At 50.1% G+C, this 18,004-nt stretch overlaps 1 protein-coding gene across 9 annotated transcripts in view; it reads left to right on the top strand.

Annotated features, from left to right (window-relative positions):
• EML6 (EMAP like 6) overlaps positions 1-18,004 on the top strand; it is a 290,298-nt gene that overhangs the window by 269,712 nt on the left and 2,582 nt on the right. For 3 of the 9 annotated variants that reach the window (XR_011255672.1, XM_069583318.1, XM_069583323.1), the window contains 12 exons: positions 1,608-1,737; positions 4,543-4,641; positions 5,710-5,883; positions 7,772-7,980; positions 8,793-8,950; positions 9,590-9,704; positions 11,105-11,293; positions 13,085-13,257; positions 13,670-13,832; positions 15,445-15,548; positions 16,171-16,366; positions 16,757-16,857. Coding sequence is in view for 6 of the 9 variants with exons in the window: in XM_069583318.1 (XP_069439419.1) it covers positions 1,608-1,737; positions 4,543-4,641; positions 5,710-5,883; positions 7,772-7,980; positions 8,793-8,950; positions 9,590-9,704; positions 11,105-11,293; positions 13,085-13,257; positions 13,670-13,832; positions 15,445-15,548; positions 16,171-16,366; positions 16,757-16,857 (1,811 nt within the window). In the remaining 3 variants the exon portion in view is untranslated. Of the gene's footprint in view, positions 1-1,607; positions 1,738-2,416; positions 3,534-4,542; positions 4,642-5,709; positions 5,884-7,771; positions 7,981-8,792; positions 8,951-9,589; positions 9,705-11,104; positions 11,294-13,084; positions 13,258-13,669; positions 13,833-15,185; positions 15,346-15,444; positions 15,549-16,170; positions 16,367-16,756; positions 16,858-18,004 lie in introns of those variants that run through there. The other 6 variants (XR_011255673.1, XM_069583321.1, XR_011255675.1 and 3 more) reach the window with 5 other exon arrangements.

Here is an 18,004-nt window from a genome sequence, read left to right as displayed (position 1 = left end):
CCTCCTCTTCTCCTGCAGACTTCCTGAGCTACTTTAGTAGACTGTGGTGCTGTCTGACGCGGGCATTTACATCTCCTCAGTTAATTAGGCAGCCGAGCCTACCAGCATCCCAGCTCTAAATTCCTGGGGGAAACTATCTGATTGGCCCAGCTTGAGACAGTTGCCCATGGGACTGGGGATCACATATTATACACATGGTTTCTGGGAAGCACATGGTGAGGGGAGAGACTTGGGGTGGGGAGCTGCTAAGGAGGAAAAGAACTTTCCGGGTGAGAGATTAAAAAAAAAAAAAGTCATATAAATCGGAAAGCTCCTGATACATGGGCTAATGGGTGTATCAGCTTGACAAAAGGTCATGGGAGATTGTGAGAGCAGGGCCTCATTGTGCCAACTTAAGGAGTTTGGACTTTATCCCATAGGTAGTGAAAGTCAGTGTGTGTTTTTGAGTAGGGACGTGTTGTGGTATTTTAAAATTAATCTCATGTTTGTGACTGGCAAGCTTTGGAGAGAGAAAAGGCTAGAAGCAGGGAACCTAGAGGAAAGGGACCCGCATCTTCTCAATCTTGGATCAGTCCCCACGTCCCACCCCAACCAGCACGGTGCCCAGGACAGGAGAGCTGCCAGCAACGATAGCCAAGCCATCACACGGAACTAAGAGCAGGTCTGATCTGAACCAGTCACTGCCCTTTGTCCTGAAAGAGGAGACAGGAAGAAGAGAAAGACTGTAGGGAAAAAAGAATGCAAATGGTACAGAAACTTTGTAGGGCAAGCACCCAGCAACAGAATGAGCGTGACATTCGCCTCAGTGTTCTGCTTTGCAGTCCCTGCTGTATCCGAGGGATCAGAGCAAAGAGCCCTGAGCCACCCCTCAGCTCACCTCCAAGAGTGCCCACCAAGTTGCAGATGTGCAACTTTAGGGCAGCCTTTACTGGGCCTCCCTTCGATAGGCTTTGCCTCACCTGAGAAGCAGGGAAGCAAATCCGGTTTATTTAGAAACTTAGTTGTTCAGTCGTGTCTGACTCTTTGCAACCCGATGGGCTGTGGCCCGCCAGGCTCCTCTGTCCATGGGAGTCTCCAGGCAAGAATACTAGAGTGGGTAGCCATTCCCCTCTCCAGGGGATCTTCCTGACCCAGGGATCAAATCTGGGCCTCCTGTATTGCAGGCAGATTGTTTTCCATCTGAGCCATTAGTCACTTAGCCATGTCCGACTCTTTGCAACCCCATGGACTGTGGCCCCCCCAAGCTCCTCTGTCCGTGGGATTCTCTAAGCAAGAATGCTGGAGTGGATTGTCATTCCCTTCTGCAGAGGATCTTTCTGACCCAAGGATCAAACCCGGGTCGTCTTCATTGCAGGCAGATTCTTTACTGTCTGAGCTACAGGGAAGATCCTATCTGAGCCATTAGGGAAGCCTTATTTAGAAAACTCATTGTAATTCTATGTGTGAGGCTGCCCCCAGCATCTTGGGGAGCTAGAAAGGGCTGCCCTGTATCCCCATGTGGCCGAGGAGTGAGTGGTTCCTGTGCTGAGTGGCTGTCCCCACAGTGCGGGTTTGTTCCTCTGCTCGTACTTCCCCTAAGGGCCCTTTCATCTTGTGTGGGAGTGTAGGAGCTGGCTCTCGACCACGTGTTTGGCTACAGAGGCTTTGACTGTCGCAATAACCTGCATTACCTGAATGACGGTGCCGACATCATCTTCCATACGGCCGCAGCCGGCATCGTTCAGAACCTCTCCACAGGTAAAGGGATTGGGAGAAACAGTGGTTACTGTCTGACACAGACGTTTGTTTTAGCTCTTTGTGCACTTCCCCACTGGTTATATGCCCTATAGCTTAAACTTGCTCTACCCTTCAGAGCCATTCAACTCCATTCCAGACTGGTGCCCTTCAGTCCTGGAAGATTCTCAGGCCCATGTTCACAGAGTCAGACCCGCTTTCTCCCTGCCTCTCGCCCAGCTGCATCTCATCTCAGCCCCTGGCAGGGAGGTGGTGTTTCCTTCAGCTCCACGGAGGCTGAGAGGGATGGAGAGAAGCCAGAAAGAGGGTGTGCAGGGCAGAGAAAGCTTTACAGACAGTAACCAACAACCAAGCAAGGGGGAGAGGGGTGGTTTTCTCATTGATTTCCAAGTCACCAAATTTTTTAGCAGCTCAGATTTTCAAGTTTTGCCTGTTTCAAATATTTAACCAGATTCACAAGGAGAATGAGAACTGTGAAATAATTAACAAAAATTCCTTAAATTTCCCTTATATAGAATTTAACTATAAATTTAAAACTCATTTTTAAAAGAAACAACTGAAGCAAAAAGAATCACTCAGAAATTAAGAGACATCCCTATTTTTACCACAAGATTTAAATATGGTAATATGTTGCACTCATCTCACACACTAGTAAAGTAATGCTTAAAATTCTCCAAGCCAGGCTTCAGCAATACGTGAACTGTGAACTTCCAGATGTTCAAGCTGGTTTTAGAAAAGGCAGAGGAACCAGAGATCAAATTGCCAACATCTGCTGGATCATGGAAAAAGCAAGAGAGTTCCAGAAAAACATCTATTTCTGCTTTATTGACTATGCCAAAGCCTTTGACTGTGTGGATCACAATCAACTGTGGAAAATTCTGAAACAGATGGGAATACCAGACCACCTAACCTGCCTCTGGAGAAACCTATATGCAGGTCAGGAAGCAACAGTTAGAACTGGACATGGAACAACAGACTGGTTCCAAATAGGAAAAGGAGTACGTCAAGGCTGTCTATTGTCACCCTGCTTATTTAACTTCTATGCAGAGTACATCATGAGAAAAGCTGGGCTGGAAGAAGCACAAGCTGGAATCAAGATTGCCGGGAGAAATATCAATCACCTCAGATATGCAGATAACACCACCCTTATGGCAGTAAGTGAAGAAGAACTAAAAAGCCTCTTGATGAAAGTGAAAGAGGAGAGTGAAAAAGTTGGCTTAAAGCTCAACATTCAGAAAAAGAAGATCATGGCATCTGGTCCCATCACTTCATGGCAAATAGATGGGGAAACAGTGGAAACAGTGTCAGACTTTATTTTTGGGGGCTCCAAAATCACTGCAGATGGTGATCACAGCCATGAAATTAAAAGACACTTACTTCTTGGAAGGAAAGTTATGACCAACCTAGATAGCATATTCAAAGGCAGAGACATTACTTTGCCGACTAAGGTCCGTCTAGTCAAGGCTATGGTTTTTCCTGTGGTCATGTATGGATGTGAGAGTTGGACTGTGAAGAAGGCTGAGCGCCAAAGAATTGATGCTTTTGAACTGTGGTGTTGGAGAAGACTCTTGAGAGTCCCTTGGACTGCAAGGAGATCCAACCAGTCCATTCTAAAGGAGATCAGCCCTGGGATTTCTTTGGAAGGAATGATGCTAAAGCTGAAGCTCCAGTACTTTGGCCACCTCATGTGAAGAGTTGACTCATTGGAAAAGACTCTGATGCTGGGAGGGATTGGGGGTAGGAGGAGAAGGGGATGACAGAGGATGAGATGGCTGGATGGCATCACCGACTTGATGGACGTGAGTCTGTGTGAACTCTGGGAGTTGGTGATGGACAGGGAGGCCTGGCGTGCTGTGATTCATGGGGTCGCAAAGAGTTGGACACGACTGAGCGACTGAACTGAACTGAATATGTTGCCTTTATTTGCTTTATATCTTAAACTTTTTTCCCTCTCAAATTCTAATGGTCCTTCATAATTCTGTGTAGCTTATGCATAGTTTTTTTTTTTAAGATAGTAAAATCACTGGGCACATAAAGATTTGTCTTTTGAGGGGAGGACCTTGGAATTTATTTGTTCTTCTCAGTCTTCTAGCCACATGTTACCAGGTTAGTAGCAAAGTGCTGTTTCCTTGTATTAGATGCTGTCACTCACCTCTCAGTTCCTGTGTGTTTACAGTGGCCACTTGGGCAGTCAAGTCAGCAAACCGTTTGCTGCAATAGATGATAAAGCTTTTTTTGTCCTTTCTTCCACTTATGACATATGTTGACTTGGGGCTTCAAGGGATAAAACCATCACCCTTGCCATCCAAGTACCCAGTAGGTTGGCACTTTGATAGATAATTAAAAGGGATTTCCCAAGCATTTTCCTACTCATTTTCTGATGAGTAAGTGGTACCATTTCGGTCAGTAAAGCACTGTCTCCAGCACCCCCCACCGTCCCCCCAACACCCCGCCCAGAGGAAGAGAGTGAGAAGCCGTGGGTCCTGGGCCGTGGGAGGAGGAAACTTTCTGGGCCCTGGAAGCCTCTGCACGTGGCCTGCATTCTGGCTACACCCAGGATGCGGGAGGATTGAAGGGAGCCTGTGTGTTAGATCTGGATTAGATAACAGGCGCTAGCTCTCCTAATCTTGGGACAGAATGTGTCCAGGTGACAAAGATCCCCCACTCCCCAAGGACAATTCTGTAAGTGAGAACTGGGCGCTGTTAGCTCTCCCTTCTACCGGGCATTTGCCAAGCCTCCTCACAGAGCCTTGGGTCTACCCTCAGAGCTTATCCGTGCCCCTGCCCACCCTGCCCCGTCTCTCCTAGGGAGCCAGAGCTTCTACCTGGAGCACACGGACGACATCCTCTGCCTGACGGTGAACCAGCACCCCAAGTACAGGAACGTGGTGGCCACCAGCCAGATAGGTAGGAGGGGCCTGCCAACGCCAAGTGGCTCTCCTCTGAGCAGAGACATTGATTTATTGATTTATTGGCAGCTCCTGGGGCGGCAGTGGGGGGCGGGGGAGGGGTCACTGATATCCACCCTTTCTCGATGTCGATGTTGAGTATTTGAGCCCTGGTTGAATCTGTGTTGTCTCAGTTGCCACATGCAGTGATCCTGACTCCAAGGGACCATTAAGTCAGACCAGAGACTCAACATCCAAATAAACGACCCCCAGCCCTGGGGGCTGTGGGAATGGTTTTTCAGAGCCCAGGTTCAAGTGAAGGGCCCTGGAGGTTGTGCTCGGTGAGGGTGGATTCCACTATGCGTGCCTGACTCTCCTTACCCTAGGGAACTGCCAGTGGCAACTGGGCACTGATTCACACTGGTGGTGAGTGGTGGTTGTTGTGAACTTCGTCATTTCAAAGGCAGTCTTTACAAACATATCTTGCCGCTTGTTTTCACTGAACCCATGCCCATTGTTTTAATTTAATTTGGAAATTTGATGCTGGTGTAAAGTGCCTCGCTCTTAGAAACATGACTTATTTCAGCTGTTGTTTTCCCTTGACGCTTCCTCATTGCCATTGCTCACCCAATGCAGGTGATATTGCGGAGACCCCAGGTAAGGCAGTTCATCCGTGAGTAGTTTGAATCTGCACAGCAAAATCATGTCAATCTACCATGTTTGCTGACTGTATCTGGCTGAGTCGCAGATACAAATCATTGACCTCACCGATTTCCTTTGTATCAACTCCACCTGATACAGAGTGTGTGTGTTGGATGTAAATACCCTTAGGTCTCTGCCTCTGAAAGCACAGCTGGCAAGTGTTTCCCCTTATCTCTCACCTCCGGCCAGGCCAGGCTGTGGGTCTCTTCAGTTCAGTTCAGTTCCGTCGCTCAGTCGTGTCCGACTCTTTGCGACCCCATGAATCGCAGCCCTGTCTTTATGACGCCCCTGAGCACTTGTCATAGAGGCTTTTAGGTGGGCGTCGGTGCTACCCGTGCTCTGCTGATCTCCAACCTCAGCTCTTCGTCCTGCCTCCCACGCTCAGGGACGACACCTTCCATCCACGTGTGGGACGCCATGACCAAGCACACCGTGTCCATGCTGCGGTGCTTCCACTCGAAGGGCGTCAACTATGTCAACTTCAGCGCCACCGGCAAGCTGCTGGTGTCAGTGGGTGTGGACCCCGAGCACACCATCACCGTCTGGCGCTGGCAGGAGGGTAAGGGAAGCGGGCTTTCTGTCCCCCTGTGGGGCTTGCTCGGGGTGTGGGCTGGGCTCCAGCCCAGATCTGCCTCACGCCACAGCCTGCCGTCAGCACCGCTCCACGCCAGCCTGTGGAGTCCTGGAGAAGGTGCTGGTCAGCTGCTGCTGTATCCTGAACCCTGTGGCCCCCAGAGTCCTGGGCTGGGCAGTGAAGGGTCTTTGGGAAAGTGGCCCAGGGCTGACTGCCTTCCTCCTCAGGCAACAGGCAGCACCCTCCACTATTTCTGTCCTAACCACCTTCCTACCCAAACTTCCCAGTCTATCTGGTGACCCTTGGACCCGGCTGTGGCTTTGGCACCCTCGTTGTCTTATTACAGGAAATGGGATGGGTTTTACCACCATCGTCTCAGAAACTTTTTTTTTTTTACATTTTTGAAATGGGGATTCACCTTATAATTGAGGTTTACATTTAATGGAACAAGATTTCTTTCTTGTCCTCCCCCAATACACGTGCACACACAGGCTGCTACTAAATTTACAGTCTTCTTTGAATCAAAATTAGGCAATCTTTTGGGTATATTCTCTCAGTTGGCAAAAGCAGATCCAATTAGTTAAGACATTAATGAGGTCCATCTCCAGCCCGGCTGCCTGTATCTGGGGCATACCCAGCCAGGCACACACAGAGGCGGCACTTCTCCAGACAGGACTTCAAGAGTCCCATGATCTCAGCATCTTCCCATGGCAGGGCCATGAGAGGGGACAGTAAATGAGCCCAGCAGGAGGGAAGTTCCTCTCCCTCCTGAGCCTCCGTCTGACGAAAAGAGGCTGGGGACCTGCAGATATTTATGATGAGATTCGTCATGTTCCCTCCATTTCTCATGTTCTTGTTCATCAGTGTCTTGCATCCAAATGGCCCCATAGTCTGTATCCTTGGGATGCAGGTCATTGCTTGTGATGTTACATGATCAGCTGATTAACTAGACTCAGCCTCAGAGGAGAAACACAGTGTCTTCACTGATAGACTTATAGTGTCTTAGAGCTGGAAGGACTTAGAAAAGCCTTCCTCCCTGGTCAGGATCCATCCCATGGACAGATCCCTCCAACACATTCCTCGCAGGCTTCTTTCCATTTTCTGCTCGAATGCTGTCACATATACAGCCAGCATCACTTCCTCAGACAGCCCACCCACTGTTGAAAGCCCTTTCTTAGGCGAGGGTGTAACTTGCTTCATAAAGCCTTTCTGCTATGGTGAAAGTGAAAAGTGAAAGTGAAGTCGCTCAGTCGTGTCTGACTCTTTGCGACCCCATGTACTGTAGCCTACCAGGCTGCTCTGTCCATGGGATTTTCCAGGCAATAGTACTGGAGTGGATTGCCATTTCCTTCTCTGGGGGATCTTCCCAACCCAGGGATTGAACCCGGGTCTCCCACATTGTAGACAGACGTTTTACCATCTGAGCCACCACGGAAGTCTGCTATAGTACTAACTGTATTCTCTGTGGTAGCCAAGAACACGTCTGTTCCTCATTCATTAGAAGAAGGTCATATCAACCCTGTACACAGTATCATCCTTTTTGGCTCAGGCTCACTCTCCCAATGTCCTGTCTGTCCCTCTGGGCAGTACCTGCTCTGTCCCTGCCACAGTGTATTCTTACCCTGCCTCTTGGTCTCCTAGGGCCCCTTCTGCCCTCCAAGGGTGCACTGGTAGAGCCAGGACTTTTAAACAAGTTCCCAGGATAAAGAGAAGACCTCTCTCTGGTAGTTTTCTCCCATTGTCTTTGTTGGAAGCAGTGCTAGACCTGTATAGAAGGGTTCTGAGCCAGTGATAGGATCTAACAGCTGATCCAACCACCAAGGCTTCTGAGCTGAGCATAGCCCGGCCTCACCCGACTCTCTCACCCTCATAGGTGCCAAAGTTGCCAGCCGAGGGGGCCACCTGGAGCGCATATTCGTGGTGGAATTTCGCCCTGACTCAGACACGCAGTTTGTGTCGGTTGGGGTCAAACACATGAAGTTCTGGACCCTGGCAGGCAGCGCCCTGCTTTACAAGAAAGGGGTCATCGGGTCTATGGAAGCCGCCAAGATGCAGACGATGCTGTCCGTGGCCTTCGGTGCTGTGAGTTCCAGCAGAAGCTTCCTGAGAGGGAAGCCTGGACCCCTGGGCACGGGCAAGCGGTGGGCGGGTATATGCTAAAAGCTATGAACAACAGGAAAGCCATTTCCACGGGCTCTCCTTCATTGGACTATTTGCAAGCACTGTTTTGTTTCCTTAGCATAAATGAATGAGTTGTCTATATCATTCCCCTCAGAATGTTAATTAGAAAAAAGCAGAACCCCCCACCCAAGGCTGGAGGTTCATTATTCCAGAGACACACTGACTTGCAAGCCCATTGTGTTGAGCTCGATAGATGCAGATGCTGAGGGACATTTCCATCACCAGACTGCATCCCTGCCCCCTGCCCTCTCATACCACAAGTCCCCTAATGACCCCCTTGCACAGGCTGTGGGTGGCTCTCGGGCAACAGGAGCTGCCCAGGGACATTCTGGAACACAGCCAACTCAGTGTGGGTTTACCTGGCCAGGTAGATGAGCCCAGGAGAGTCTGCTGGCAGGCTGGGGTTCCGCCCGGCCCTGCAGTCACCGGGGGCTGCTCCCAGAGTGGAAGTGCATTTAAAAGCAGAGCTGTGCTTAATGGGGAATCAACTGTCCCCAGAGCCAATCAGCGGAGTGAATTGCAGAGCTGGGTGGTTTCCTTACTGCGTGCTCTTTGTAGGGCTCTCTTTCCTCCCCTGACACAGAAGGCTGGTCTAAGCTGTGTGTGCACTTCTCTGGCTACGGTTTCTTGGCACTGGAGCAGGTGGCTGGGAGGGGGCCCTCTTGAGAACCGCAGCCACTGTCTTGGTGTGGAGGGTGTCCCTCTGTTGACAGAACAACCTCACTTTCACGGGTGCCATCAATGGTGACGTCTATGTGTGGAAGGACCACTTCCTCGTCCGGCTGGTGGCCAAGGCTCACACAGGCCCCGTCTTCACCATGTACACGACCCTTCGGGACGGGCTCATCGTGACTGGCGGGAAAGAGCGGCCGTAAGCCAGAGCTCCTCTGGGAACAGCTGGTCTTTTGTCATTGTCTTGGGAGAAACGGACAGAGGCATCTCCAACCTGGAGAAAACGCAGATTTTCACCCTCTTGTTTCTTCTGTATCATGGAGATGAGTCTGCCATCTCTCCAAGAGGGCCCTGGGTCAGAACCTTCAGAAGTAAGGCTCAGAGAGGCAGAGTCCTGTAGCTTAACAACTGGACGGATGCTTTTGAATAGCCCCAGTGACTCTGCTGTCCATCAAGTGTTACTGCCGGTAGCTCTTCTGGAGGGGTGGGAATGGTGAGATGAGGGGAGAGATGTCCAGTGGGGACTGTGACCCTGTGGAGGCCAAGTACTCCTCTTCATTGTCCAATCTAATGAAAGCACAGGTTGATTTTTTAGATTGGGATTCTCTTTCCTCTTACGATGGTAGCATTTGACAGCAATCTAGGAAATCTGCTAATTCAAGGGGTTCTGGTGGCTCATCAGCAAGACCTGTGACAGGGGCCACCCCAAGGGGTTGTCCTGCTGGGCCCCAGGATGTGGGGCTGGGATCTTGAGGAGATGGCAGGGGGAGAGGGGAATGGAGGGTCCTGGGCGGTCTTCGGACAAGGGCTGACCTGCTAAGTTCTTGATCTTTCTCAGGACCAAAGAAGGAGGTGCTGTGAAACTGTGGGACCAGGAGATGAAGCGCTGTCGGGCCTTCCAGCTGGAGACGGGGCAGCTAGTGGAGTGTGTGCGCTCCGTGTGCCGCGGCAAAGTGAGCGGGCGGGCCAGCCTTTCCCCAGCCACACATTTGCCTGTACTGGGTGGTGGTCAAGTCCTGAGAACACGGATCCAGGGTGTGACTTAGACTGTGGAGGGAGGCAGCTTAGCAGAGTGGGACAGACCTGGATGCAAAGTGGCTCACCCAGGAGAAGTGGCTGTGTGACCTTTGCTCTGTTACTTAGCTTTTCTGTGTCCAGCTCTTGGTAATTGTGAGGACTGCACGAATCCTCAGTGCCCGGGACCTTTCATTATGCCTGACACATGGTCGCAGTCAGTAGATGTCAGCTGCTGCTGTTATAGACACAGGGATATTAGGTAGTTTGCCCAGGCCCAGGGGTTCACAGCCAGGATGGGGAAAGCCACACTAAGGCATTTGGTCAGATGCTTCACTAAATATCACACACAGCTGTGGAGTCTGGCTTTTGTTTTTTAAATATGGATATCCAGGCTCTTGCCCAGTATGCCAAATCAGGATCTTAAGCGCAGGGCCTTGGCTTTGATATGTGTGTTCTTTTTTCCTTTTCTTCTTCTTCTTTTTTAATTCCCCAGGAGATTCTAAAGCACTTGAAATCTCCTGACCTCTGTTTAATACCTTGCATTTCTATGTTGGAATTGGTATCAGTCTACAAACTTGCTTTCGAGATGCTCTCCATTAAAAAGGCAAACCTGAGCCTACATAATTGTAAACTGGGAATTTTGGTTTTAAATAGATACACGATAGTCATCTGGAAGGGAAGGGTAATTAGATGCAGGCAGAATGAGGTCTAGAACCTGGAAGCCGTCAGGAGATGGACTTTGTTCAGCCTGAGGAAGGCCTGAGGAAGAGTTTGGGCTGTGCTAGAGCAGAAGTTAGCTGCCCTGCTCTGCAGTGAGCTCAAAGTTCCTGGAGCATTCCATCGGAGACGAGAGGATGGGGGACTTCAGGGGACTTCTTCCCAAAGGGCTAGAGGGAGAAAAGGCCTAGTGGGGCCGGGGGTGTCACTTAAGGATGGCGAATTTATTGTTAAAAACAAAGCACTCCTGACTCTTGCTGTTTTTGTACCAGTGCCAGCGAATGCACTTTCCCAAGTTGCTCTGATAGTGTTTTATTATTATTTTATATTTTGACAAAATCTAGAGAACATAAAAGGTACCATCTAGCCATTTTGAAGCATACAGTTCATTGGTATCATATACATTCACATTGTTATGCAGCCAGCAGCACCATCCCTCTTTGGGACATTTCTCATCCTGTACAACAGAAGCTCAGCATCTATGAAATAACACGTGCCCTACCCAGGCCCTGGCAACCATCATTCGACCTCCAGGCTCCATGCATTTGACTCATCCAGGAATTTTGTATGAGTGGGATCCTACAGTGTTTTTCTTCTAACAATGTTTTGATTACAACAGGGAAAAATTTTAGTGGGAACCAAGGATGGAGAAATCATTGAAGTTGGTGAAAAAAACGCTGCTTCCAACATCTTGATTGATGGACACATGGAAGGGGAGATCTGGGGCCTGGCCACACATCCCTCCAAGGACATCTTCATCTCCGCCAGCAATGACGGCACAGCCCGCATCTGGGACCTGGCTGACAAGGTGAGGGGCAGACCCTGCCTGGGCTCGGAGGCCCCAAGTGGGGTGAGGGTAAGTCCAGCCAGGGTCAGGCCAGTCAGAGATGGGGCATGGGGTTGGACAGGAGCTCAGCCACAGCGCAGCAACTAAGTTAGACTCATAGTAAAGAGAAGTCCCGTTCACACTCACCCATTCTGTATATATCTATTAGCTATATGCTTCTATGAATATTTATAGTACAGGAATAATCTCACTGAGAATGCTTTATTCTCTTGTCACAAAAGAACCCAAGAAACTAAACAAAGAGAGAAATCATGCCTTCCCCAGATGGGGAAGAGAAAAAAATGATTTAAAATGTCAGATGTTCCCAAGTGGAACATTTCAATCAAAATTCCAACAAAGTTACTCTTAGAGTTTGGAAAAAAATTTAAAAATACAAAAAATTTCAAAAAACAGATCCAGATCCATCTGGAGTAAAAATGTAAAATAGCAGAGAATAATCAGGAGTAGGGGAAGAAAAACTGATGTTTACCAAGCCTTAGCTGATAGTAAAAAAGTACTTCTGTTCTAATAATTAAAATACTTGGTTTCATTACAAAATGGCTTGTAAATATTTCAGTCATATTTTCAGTGTCAGGATCATGGAACAGACTTGGAGAAGCCTAAGCTAAGTGTGGCTGTCATACTCAAGTTGGAAGTGAAAAGAAAGTGGAAGTGCAGGTTGCTCAGCTGTGCCCAGCTCTTTGAGACCCCGTGGACTTTACAGTCCATGGAATTCTCCAGGCCAGAATACTGGAGTGGGTAGCCTTTCCCTTCTCCAGGGGATTTTCCCCACTCAGGGGTCGAACCCAGGTCTCCCACATTGCAGGTGGATTCTTTACCAGCTGAGCCACAAGGGAAGCCCAAGAATACTGGAGTGGGTAGCCTATCCCTTCTCCAGGGGAATCTTCCCAACCCAGGAATCGAACTGGGGTCTCCTACATGGCAGGCGGATTCTTTACCAACTGAGCTATTAGGGAATCCCCATACTCATTAGTTTGTAATTATTGATTATGTTTATTAACACCCACTACATACCAGATGTTTCATAAATACCATCACTAATGCTTACAACAACTTTGCAAGACCAATATTAATATCACTTCTCTACACATGGGGCTTCCCCGATGGCTCAGCAGACAAAGAACCTGCCTGCCAATGCAGGAGACAACAGGAGATGCAGGTTCAGTCCTTGGGTCAGGAAGATGCCCTGGAGGAGGAAATGACAACTCACTCCAGTATTGTTGCCTGGAGAATTCCATGGATAGAGGAGGCTGGCAGGCTATAGTCCACGGATCACAAAGAGTCAGACATGACTGAGCATGCACACACACATACACATATACACATATGGGAAAAGAGAGGAGCAACTTACCCAAACACACCCAGCTAGGGACAGAGCCAGGATCCGGGATCTGAACTAACACAGGCTGAAGCTCAAACTGTTTCCCCTGAACAAGAGGTCAGCAAGCTGCAGCCCGAGGATGAAGTCTGCCTGCTGCCTGCTTCTGCAGTTAGCTGCGCTTTAGCATTTACATCAAAGCCCATGGCTGCTTTCGTGCTTCACTGGCAGAGCCAAAAATATTTACTGTTTACTATCAGACCATTCACAGAGAAAGCTCACCAGCCTCTGCTTAAACCACAGTCTCCCCAGCTGCTCAGTCAAAACACACTGCCTGCCTCGGAGCCTCCCTAGAGGTGACCTGGGGGCAGGATTTCCCCTGGAGACTAGCTGAGGTGGCCAAGAGCTCAGGGTATTACGTTGTGTCCATGTAGAAGCTGCTAAACAAGGTGAGCCTGGGCCATGCGGCCCAGTGTGCAGCCTACAGCCCGGACGGGGAGATGGTGGCCATTGGCATGAAGAATGGAGAGTTTGTTGTCTTGCTGGTGAACAGCCTGAAAGTTTGGGGGAAGAAGAGAGACCGGAAGTCTGCTATTCAAGATATCAGGTACACAGCAAGTGGTCTGGGCAGGGAGGAGAAAGGCAGGCATTCATTCTCCCTCCCCATGGTTCCCGTTCCAGGAGGCTGGGATGAAGAACTCACATATGAGAGGGTCCCTTTCAGTGAGCCAGCTCTGGTAGGAGATCCTCTCACATGTTAGTTCTCAGGCACTTCTTTGCTGATTCCCACGAGTGTGGTAAAAACTTCTTGTGAAGAGCCTTCTATAGAAGGCTGCACACACCCATTTTCTTTTTTCCTGGGGGGTTTGATCCAGAGGAGCGGTCAAATTCCTTAGACTGTTGGAGAAGCTACCCAACCTGACCTTGAGCTTGGGAAGTTCGTCCCAGAGCAGACCTCATGCCTGACTGGCCCCAGACAGCCCTCCTCACAGACGGTGCTCTTGAATTGCTTTTTCTAGAATCAGCCCAGACAGCAGATTCTTAGCCGTTGGTTCTTCTGAACACACAGTTGACTTCTATGACCTCACTCAGGGCACAAGTTTGAACCGCATCGGCTACTGCAAAGATATCCCCAGCTTCGTCATTCAGATGGATTTTTCTGCAGATGGCAAGTACATCCAGGTGTGCTTCGGCTTTACTGATAATAGTATAACCATTGATATACTAAAAAGTATATATAGTATAACCAGGGTAACCACTGATAATATTACTGTGAGTAATATTACTGTGAGTATATTACTGTGAATATACTGTGAGTATATTACTAGCTTAGGTGAAACCAGGGCTGACTGTTCGCCAGGCAGTGTGTTCACAGGAACCCCTTAAGGACGTTGCTTTTCCTATTTTATACCTGAACAAACAGAGGCTTAAGAATTTAAGAAAGTCAAATAGAATTAAAAACAGAGTTATTCTTCAGTAGGAAAGCAGGAAACAAGCCCTAATCATCTTGAGCTTCTCGCCACCGCCCCTTCAAAGCTTCCTAATTCCTAGTTCTCAGGGCTGCACTGAAGCCTGTGTTGCCTCTTATACTTCATCTCAATTCCAAATCCCATGGGTAGTGTGGCCCCTCCACCCTTGGGACCTAGACTCCAGACCATGACCTGGAGTGAAAGCCCTGGGGGACTGACCCACAGCGAGGGATCAAGAGGGGTTCCACTCGTGGCCCGGAGAACAATGATATCTCCAGCACTTTGAACAAATATTATGCATTTGTGAGCTGGCCAGGAGTCAGGTAGTCATTTGGAAAGGAGAAGAGGACACGTTCATTTGTCAAGTGTGAACTGAATCAGGTGCTGCATTAGACTTCTGAAGGTGGAGGAAACGGGCCTGATCCCTGCTCTCCGGGAGCTTGCCTTGTTGTGGACAAGAGGAGCATTACACTCATCACACAGTGTACCCATAATAAAATTTTGATTATGTGCTGAGAAGGAAAAGCACAGTGCCCTGTGGGGGCATTTAACAGACACTGAGTTTACATTGACTTGCCCTCCCTGAGGTGCTGTTCACACTGAGGTCTGCAGGGTGTGCAGAGGGCAGCCCACCAAGACAGCGGAACGTGGTTCCAGGCGTCCGCGTGAAGAACCAAATGTGGGAGAGACTGCAGCTCGTTCCTGAACAGCAGGGAAATCGGGGTGGCTGGGCCAGCACCGCAGGGGGACAGGGGGCTGGAGATGGAGGCAGCAGCCACGTGCTGGAAAATGGTTGGTTTCCTCTAGAAGGTTCCCAGAGAAGCCAGGATCAGGTCCTAGATACTTCAGAGATCATCTGTGTTGGCTGCTGTCCATGAGAAACCTTGCTTCAGTTCTTTACTGAAGGACCTTGCTTCCCAGAGAACAGGGATCCCCAAGTCTGAGCAAGTACCAGCATCCCCTGGAGGCTTTATTAAAATGACCGCTGGGCCCCACCCTCTTCAGGGTATCTGATGGGGGGTCAGGGGTGGGGGTCCAAGAGTGCACATTTCTAACAAATTTCCAGATGCTGCTTCTGCTGGTGGAGAACCACAGTTGGCGAACCACTGCCTTAGAACTTTGGAAAGTAGCAAGAAAATGGATGGAAATGCCATGCTTGTGTAGACTTGGCCGCAGGCTGACCACAGGCTTTGCAGGCTGGAGCTGAACTTGGGTTTGGTGGAAAGGTCTGGGGATGTGGAGGTTGGGAAGCAGTACATGGGAAGGGGAGTCCTTTGGGCAGAAAAGAACGAACATTGATGGGCACGGCTGCCTCCCGTCTGCAGGTGTCCACAGGAGCCTACAAGCGCCAGGTACATGAAGTTCCCCTGGGGAAGCAGGTCACCGAAGCTGTGGTCATTGAGAAGATCACCTGGGCCTCCTGGACAAGGTGACTGCAGGAAAGGTCCCAAGGGAGACTACTCTTGTCCCAGCCTCAGCCTCAAGTTTGTGTGGGGCTGGGATGAGAAGCAGCTCAGAGTCAGCTCTTTCCCTCGGACAGTCGGTTGGGAAGGAAGCTTCTAGCTCCCAGATTGGGCCACAGGCTTTGATCTGACCTGGGCTTTTGAAATGCAGAGTCCCTCTTGTTGTGTAATCTGTCCCACCCATCCCCAGCTCCACCCAACAAGTTCAAAGGAAAACCATCTCCCAGCTCTTGGCCAAGCCCCCTCCAGTACAGTGAGGCCTTCTCCAACCCCTGGGACAGGGAGGGAAGGCTGGTCACCAGGGAGCAGGGTAAGCAGCAGGGCCCTGCCAAGTCAGAAGAGAGGAGACCACCAGCCTGGGAGCTTAAAGGAGCCCCCACTCTTCCACCAAACCCACACATACTCAGAAGCATTATGAGGAAGAGGGAGAGAACCAAGGAAGGAGGGAACTTGTCTTTTGGGGTGAAAGGGGCCAGAGGCAGAGAACAGCAGGAGCTGGGGCAAGTGCACAGAGGGGTAGGGGACAGAGGAGCCATGTGACCGCACTGACTCTTCCTCTCCTCCCCGGGAGAGGATGCCTGACTGCAGGAAGCCTTGTCACACACCTCACACCTCTTCCTGTTGGAACAGCATTCTGGGAGACGAAGTCATTGGCATCTGGCCGAGAAATGCAGACAAGGCTGACGTCAACTGCGCCTGTGTGACCCACGCAGGGCTGAACATCGTCACGGGAGACGACTTTGGGCTGGTGAAGCTCTTTGATTTTCCATGCACAGAGAAATTTGTGAGTTTCCCTTAGAGTAACTCCCTGCACAGCCTCTAGGCTCTCTGACGTTGTGCATTCTCCCGGAGATGGTGGCCACATGGACACGACTGTCTACAGTCTAGCACAAGAGGAATTTTGTCACAGCCCTGGGGAGACTTGGCCACCCCTAACCTTTTTCTCTCCTTCACAAGGGGAAGTCTTGGAAGCCAGGAGGATGGGGGTGAGGGTACCGAGCAGGGCAAGAGTGAGGCAGGAAGCCATGAAGGGCTGGCTCCCAGAGACGTCCAGACCTAACAGGCACCCCGTGGGTGAAGGGAAGCCTGGGGAAGCGGAGCAGAGTCCTGGGAGTGGTCCAGGGTTGCTGAAGGCCAGGCTCTCTTAGTCACCTCCATTCCCTTTTGCTCACAGGCCAAACATAAGCGTTACTTCGGTCACTCAGCTCATGTGACGAACATCCGTTTCTCTCATGACGACAAGTATGTAGTCAGCACTGGAGGAGACGACTGCAGGTACCAACCTGATTCATCCGGCTCTGCCCCGAGGCCTGGCCTTCCCCCCTACCATCCCCACCTCAATTGTCAGCTCCTCCCAGGGACACAGGAGGGGCTGGTATGGGAAGTGACCAAGAGATGCAGTGAGGACTTCCCCAGTGTAAGGTATTTAGTCTCCAGTGACCCCAAACCCTAACTGTGATGGGCCTCTGTCACCACTAGGTTGGCCTGGGATTGGAGTGAAGCCAAGGGCAGGTCAGAGCTACTCTGAGCATTGCTGGTTGGAGGGGCAGGTGCTGAGAGACCCAACCTCCACGCGGCGATTTCAGTAGGAGCTGTGGGCTGTTGCATATAATCAGGAGCTTAGAATGATCTTGATCCATGGGCCTTGTAACTCAGAACTTCCAGTTCATCACTAGAGTTCTTACATGGATGATTAATCCCCAACTCTGTAAGAGGTTTATAAATAGTAATATTGGGCCTCAGTCACACAGAACACATTACCCGATTTTACACGTGAGATCAGACAAGGAGTGAAGCCATTAGGACCAGTGCTGGTTAGTAGCCGGAGAACCTCCACCAGCTGTGTGGACTCCTAAACTGGGTCTGCCCCTAACCTTCACCACTGCTCAGTGAGAAACAGGCCTCATGCTCTGGGAGGCATGACTGGTCTTCCGAGCTTTTGGAAGGACCCCCTAGCAGCCTACTCCAGAGATGCTATCCAAGGAGCTCGCTCGTGTCCCTCCACCAAGGGCCTTTCTTATTTGGAGTGTGGGGGACCAGCACGAGGTCATCCGAAGTCGTTCAGCTTCTCCACATCTCATGTAGATGAAGAGCTTTACAGAAACATGAATACAGGTTTCTGTTCAGTTGAGGATTGGGCTCACAGGGACATCAAGAAGAAACGCATGCATTTTTAGTAGTCTGAGTAAGGTTGTGGAAAAGGTACCTATAGAGAATTTTAACCCACTTTCTATCCAAAAGCATTTTGTAGATAATGGCCCCAAAGGGTGCTTTCTGCTGGCCCCCCCAGAAACATCCATCTCCAGGCCACTGTGTCAATCGCCGCAGGCACTGAGAGCCGTTGGGAGAGGGCCAGCAGCAGCTCCCGGGGTGGGGAGGGGCGGGAGGACCCCCATCCACAGCAGCACCAGCCAAACTGTAA

This window comes from Ovis canadensis, chromosome 3 (genome assembly GCF_042477335.2).
Source record: "Ovis canadensis isolate MfBH-ARS-UI-01 breed Bighorn chromosome 3, ARS-UI_OviCan_v2, whole genome shotgun sequence".
Classification (NCBI taxonomy): Eukaryota; Metazoa; Chordata; class Mammalia; order Artiodactyla; family Bovidae; genus Ovis; species Ovis canadensis.
Note: the sequence above shows the minus strand (reverse complement) of the source record. Positions and strands in the feature narration are given on the sequence as shown.